Below are 6,156 nucleotides of genomic sequence, written 5' to 3'. Positions count from 1 at the left end.
CCGCGCCCGCCGCCCCCAGCCTGAGGCCGGACGACGTCTTCATCGCGGTCAAGACCACCCGGAAGAACCACGGGCCGCGCCTGCGGCTGCTGCTGCGCACCTGGATCTCCCGGGCCCGCCGGCAGGTGCGCCGGACCCCACCCGCCCCGGCTCGCAGGGCCCAGCCCCGGGGGCTCCGCGTGGCGCGGGTCGGTCCCGGCCTGGGCAGCGCCCCCGGCGTCTCACGGATCGTTTCTCCCCCAGACGTTCATCTTCACCGACGGGGACGACCCTGCGCTCCAGCTCCAGGGCGGTGAGTGTCTCCCGAGCCCCGGCGCCCGCGGGACCTGCCCGCGCCCCGCTCCCCGCTGCCTCCGAGCCCCGGAGCTGCGGCCCTTGCGCCGCCGGGAGCTCAGGAGGTCGGGGGGGGCCACGCGCGGCGCGGCCCGGGCCACACAGCCCGCGGGGGCCCACCCTGCCAGCCAAGCCCTGCTCGCCACCGGCCCCTCACACTGGCCGCGTCCTAGGGTGTGGGGCCACTGCCAGGCCCCCTGGAGAAGCCGCAGCAGGGAACCCGCCCTTCCAGTCCAAGTCCGGGTGCGCTGCGTCCGTCCTCTTCCCACTCAAGACGTCTCAACGAGTGGCCATCCACTTCAGCCCCAGGGGCACCAGCAGGGTCAGCGCGCGAGGGCCAGGGCTGTGGCTGGACCTAGGCAAGGTGTCCGGGCATGTCAGCCAGCCAGATTGTGCCGTGGCCCTCGGGGGCAGGCGGGCACGGGACTTACCCCGGTCCCCGTGCCAGCCTCCACCTGCTTCCCGTCTCCGAATCGCAGGCGGTCGTGTCATCAACACCAATTGCTCCGCCGTTCGCACCCGCCAGGCCCTCTGCTGCAAGATGTCCGTGGAGTACGACACGTTCATCGAGTCAGGGCGCAAGTACGAGGCACCGCCCGGCCGGCAGAGCCCAGAACCAAGCTGGGGGGGTGCCTCCTGCCCACCTGTGCCAGGCCCTCACACAAGGGACTCCCCCCACCCACAGGTGGTTCTGCCATGTAGACGATGACAATTATGTGAACCCCAAGAGCCTCCTGCACCTGCTTTCCAGCTTCTCACCCAGCCAGGATGTCTACCTGGGGCGGCCCAGCCTGGACCACCCCATCGAGGCCACGGAGAGGGTCCAGGGTGGCAGAACTGTGAGTGCCGGGGCAGACCCCTTCCCTGAAGCCAGCCCGGGAGGCACAGCAGAGGGCATGGAAAGCTGGGTGAGAAGGGCGTAGGGCCGGGCCCAAGCTGACCCATCCAGGTGGTTTGCGTGGTGTTTCCGGAGCAGGCCAGGCCCCTGACCTGACCCCAGCTGCGAGCCTGGGACTGGGCCAGGTGGGGAGGGTCTGGAGACCAGGGACCAATGACCTGTAGAAGCCACCAGCTCCTCCTACAACAGGAAGCTTCTGTTACCTGGGCAGGATGTCCTAAGGGGCAGCTTAAGAAAGAAGACTGGGGAGTCCCATGAAGAGTTAGGGGTGAGAAGCCCTGTCTTGAGCAGCTCTGACCAGCACCCCATCCCCAGGTGACCACGGTCAAGTTCTGGTTTGCTACTGGTGGGGCCGGGTTCTGTCTCAGCAGAGGCCTCGCCCTCAAGATGAGTCCATGGGCCAGGTGAGTGGGGGGTCCAGCTGCCTGGGCTGGGAGGCGGAGGCTGAGACCTGAAAGGCGCTGACCGGCCTCCCCCCAGCCTGGGCAGCTTCATGAGCACGGCTGAGCAGGTGCGGCTGCCAGATGACTGCACGGTGGGCTACATCGTGGAGGGGCTCCTGGGCGCCCGCCTGCTCCACAGCCCCCTCTTCCATTCCCACCTGGAGAACCTGCAGAGGCTGCCACCGGACACCCTGCTCCAGCAGGTACAGGTGCCACTCCGGCTTCTGCCACAGGGGCCTTGCACCACCCCAGCTCCCCCAGTGGCCCCACTGCCCGGCCTGATGCCCGGCTGGGATTTGCATGTGGCTGGGGGTGGATCCTGGACAGACTCCCCGCCTGCTGGACAGGCTCCTCAGGTACAGTCGGGGTGTGCTGTCAGGCAGAGAGATGAAGGGAAAAGTGCGGCGCTTGGGGCAGGGGGCATGGTCTTTGTGGTGACGGGCACTCGAGCGGGTCTCATCACATGGATCACAGAGGGAATGGGGGGCAGTTTTGGTCTGGAGGTTTCGGATCCCCTGTCCCTGTTCCCCAGGCTCTGCCTGAGGTGTCCCCTGCTCAGCTCATGCCACCTTTCAGTACTGTTCCCGAGCCTGGCCTCCCCAAGGATGTGGGGAGAAAAGAATGGGCAAGGGGGCTTTAGCAGGGCTCCTGGCCAGGGAGAGGCATGGCCCAAGACCAGAGCAGACCACACTCTGCCCATACTATCCCCTCCCAGGTGACCTTGAGCTATGGGGGTCCTGAGAACCCACATAACGTGGTGAACGTGGCCAGAGGCTTCAGCCTGCAGCAGGACCCCACACGGTGAGTGGGCAGTGGTATGGGCAGGCCCTCAGCCCCATGGGGGTGCTGGCATCGGCATGCCCCTCCACAGCCGTGACCCCACTTCTTGCCTCCCAGGTTTAAGTCTGTCCACTGCCTTCTCTACCCAGACACGGACTGGTGTCCCAGGCAGAAGCAGGGCGCTCTGACCTCTCAGTGACACCAGTGGTCCTGACCCACAGCTGCCTGGGCTCCATCCCAGCTGCGGGGAGCTGGAGCCCCCCATGGCCTCAGTGGGCTCCATCAGGTGCCACAGCCACACCAGTGAGATGCAGGCGTCTGGCAGACCCTCTGGCTAGTGTGGTGTCTTGGCTCCACTGCTTACTGCCAAAGGCAGGTGCCAGGCTGACCAGGTGCTGAGGAGCAGGCTCCAGGCTGAGGTCCTGGTCCACAGCCATTGCAAGGGCTTAGCCTGACAGGGTTTGTGGGGGATACCATCCTCTCTGCCACAGGCTGGGTGCATGGCCAGGGATTGCAGTGGGGACTCAGGCCCAGGAAGGCCAAGCTCGAGGGCCAAGCTCTGCTGCCAGCCCCCAGGCCTCATTCGGAGGCCTCCTGACTGGGCCCACAGACATGACTCCTTTCTGGGTCCTGCTCCCGCCCCACTGTGCCTGGGCCCATCAACAGCAGGAGCCTTTTGTTTGGGGCTCCCTGGACTGAGACCACTCCTGATCCACCCATCCCTACATACCCACCTCCCTGCCCGGTGGCTTCCACGGGGGACATGGGGCAGGGGCCAGCATCCCCCTCTGCCTCCTGCTTTGCTGTTGCCAAGCATGAGTAAAGGCTCTGTTCTTACACCATGTGGCTCCCGTCTTAATCACCCACCAGCCCAGCCCTCCTGGGTCCCTGCCATGCCCCCTCCGCCTCCAGGAAGGCCGTCCCAGGCAGGGCTGTATCCTTGCCGTCCTGCCTACCCAGCTTTGAACCCACCAGACTTTGGAAGCCAAAGCCTCTAGCAGGGGTGGCGTGTGGGGGTCCTGCTGGGAGGGACAGACACTGGACGCTGCCGAGGGGCTACCTTCCTGAGTGTCCAGCTCGCCTTCTCGCTGTTGTGTGGAGCCAGTGTGCACGTGGGTGGATGTGTGCACGGTTGTGTGCATGTACATGAGGATGAGTGAACACACAGCTGGTATGTACATGCATATAGGTCAGTATACACCTGTGAGCATGTCCATATGCATCAGTGTGTATGCACATGTACAGGACTGGGTGTGTCCGTGGCAACCTCTGCGTGCGTGGGTGTGTGGAGGGAGGGGGAGGGAGGCAGCACATGGAGTTCGCTCGCTGGTTTCTGTCTCATTCGTTCCTGCTTGGCCTGGAGCAGAAGGCGCCCCAAGGACACTTGAGGTCAATCATGACTGGGTCCTCAGGTTTCCTGGGGAAACCTTTGTCCACTGCAGGCTCTGAGCAGGGAGAGGAATTCTGGGGCTCAGAACAAATGTCAGAGATAAATTTCAGCAAATCTGAAATCTGCATCTCAGCAGAAACAAGAAAAATGCGAATTCTTGAAAGTTGCTGCAGAATTGTAGATGCCCCGAGAGAACGCATCCCGTGTCAGCTGTGGGTGTCTCCACGTGGCCCTGGGTCCCTTGTGCTGGCTCTCCTGGATGTGGGGTTTTGGAGTTGCATTCTCCTCTCCTGAGACCTCCCTCCCAAGCCTGTCCACACAGGTGCCCACGAACGGCGTCCTTGGAGTGTGGGGAACATGGACTGGAATGCGTTGGCACCACCAGAAAGGGTGTTGGGACAAAGTGCCCCGAGGGGCTGTTTCCAGGCCACGAGGCTCCAGCAGATGTCGGTGTGCATGCGCTTCCAAGAGTCTAGCTTGCAGCTCCTCTGAGAAAATAGTGTTGTATCTGTTTTACCTCAACTGTGTCAACACTGGTCTTTTTTTTTTTTTTTTTGAGGCAGAGTTTCACTCTTGTTACCCAGGCTGGAGTACAATGGCGCGATCTCGGCTCACCGCAACCTCCACCTCCCGGGTTCAGGCAATTCTCCTGCCTCAGCCTCCTGAGTAGCTGGGATTACAGGCAAGCGCCACCATGCCCAGCTAATTTTTTGTAGTTTTAGTAGAGACGGGGTTTCCCCGCGTTGACCAGGATGGTCTCGATCTCTTGACCTCGTGATCCACCCGCCTCGGCCTCCCAAAGTGCTGGGATTACAGGCGTGAGCCACCGCGCCCGGCAACACTGGTCTTAAAACCTAAAGCACTATGTTGTCGAGCAGAAAGGAAATGGTCATTGGTGTTTAAGCCACGCTGTGAGGTTGCATTGTGTCCGGTCTGGGAGGTCACCCTGTTTCATTTATGCTTTCCTTTTTTTTGGTCTAAGTTTAGGTCCACGATGTCCTGAGGCTTTTCTCCTAAGCAACCAGCCACACCACTCCCTTCTGTATTGCTGGGCTGTGTTTATAAATGTTTCAAACCAGCAATTTTCCACTTTGATTCCAACAGCCATTCCCAGGCAGGGCCAGTCCTGCTGCTTAGATGTTCTGGGAAGAGCCTCTGGCCAGCCCAGGCCCAGTTCCTACTGGACCCAGTTGGCTCCGGCTGCAGAGAGACAGCATGGACGCTGGTGGGGAGAGAACCGAGTTGCGACCACACCTCTGGAGGAAACGGGGCTTGGAGGAGGCAGGGGTTATTCAGGGGGCCAGCCTTATGAGAAGAAGCCAGGCAGGGCCCCGTAGGCAGGCACTGTTAGGCCCCCAAGACAGCGAAGTGGTAACAGGGACAGGTCACAGGAAGCATGTCATGGCAGCTGACGGGGAAGGGTGCACACTCTGGACACCTCCCTTCAGCCCTAGGGGCCTCGAACAACAGGAAACGACCAGCTGCAACGCGTCCGGAGAACACCTCCCGACCGCGATGGAACGCGGGTGCTCTGCAAGCGCACGCAGGACGTTCTTCAGGAGAGACCATATGTCAGGCCACAAATCAAGTCTCAATGTATTTAAAAAGACAGATGTTAAAGCCCTGTGGCAGTGGCACAAGCTTATAGTCCCAGCACTTTGGGAGGCCGAGGCGGGAGGATCACTTGAGCCCAGGAATTCAAGACCAGCCTGGTCAACATAGGGAGACCCCCAGAGTCTTTCTTAAACAGAAAGAAAAAAGTATTATACGAAGTGTCATCTCTGAATCTAGAGTAGAAGGAAATCTGGAAGAATCACAAATTTGTAGAAATGTAACAACACACTCTCAGTGGGTCAAGGAAGAAATCACAAAATACTTGCAGACACATAGAAACAACTTAAGACTTAGGAGATGCAGTTTTGCTAAAGGAGATGCTTACGATCGTGAAGCTGACGTTCAAAAAGAAGGCTCTGCGCCATGCTGCGCGTGGCAGAGCCCTGCTCTGTGTGGAGCAGCTTAAAAATGATACTAAAATGAGTATAAATGCTTGACGGGGTGGACGCCCCATGTCCCATGACGTGCGTCTGTCACACTGTGCACCTGTGTCAAAACATCTCGGACACCCCATAAACAAATATCCTTACTATGTGCCCACAAATTTTTTTTAAAATAATAATTAAAAGAAAAAAGAATAAAAAGAAAAGGGCTGGGCGCGGTGGTTCACGCCTGTAATCCAAGCACTTTGGAGGCCAAGGCGGGTGGATCACCTGAGGTCGGGAGTTCAAGACCAGCCTGACCAACATGGTGAAACC

General features: G+C 60.2%; 1 protein-coding gene across 2 annotated transcripts; it reads left to right on the top strand.

The window, feature by feature from the left end:
* Nucleotides 1-38: 38 nt before the first annotated feature.
* On the top strand, nt 39-2,819 carry RFNG (RFNG O-fucosylpeptide 3-beta-N-acetylglucosaminyltransferase). Of its 2 annotated transcripts, XM_032273538.1 has the most exons (8): nt 39-125; nt 244-292; nt 813-917; nt 1,021-1,172; nt 1,547-1,635; nt 1,712-1,877; nt 2,390-2,475; nt 2,572-2,819. In XM_032273538.1, the coding sequence occupies exons 3-8, from the start codon at nt 875-877 to the stop codon at nt 2,651-2,653; spliced, it is 618 nt and encodes a 205-aa protein (XP_032129429.1). In that variant the 5' UTR covers nt 39-125; nt 244-292; nt 813-874; the 3' UTR covers nt 2,654-2,819. The 2 variants fall into 2 exon arrangements, with proteins under 2 accessions (XP_032129429.1, XP_032129428.1); XM_032273537.1 differs by lacking the exons at nt 39-125; nt 244-292 and adding an exon at nt 401-576 and having other exon boundaries at nt 813-915; nt 1,019-1,172.
* Nucleotides 2,820-6,156: the final 3,337 nt, after the last annotated feature.

This window comes from Sapajus apella, unplaced genomic scaffold (genome assembly GCF_009761245.1).
Source record: "Sapajus apella isolate SASKATOON/1434 unplaced genomic scaffold, GSC_monkey_1.0 scaffold4059, whole genome shotgun sequence".
Lineage (NCBI taxonomy): Eukaryota > Metazoa > Chordata > Mammalia > Primates > Cebidae > Sapajus > Sapajus apella.
Note: the sequence above shows the minus strand (reverse complement) of the source record. Positions and strands in the feature narration are given on the sequence as shown.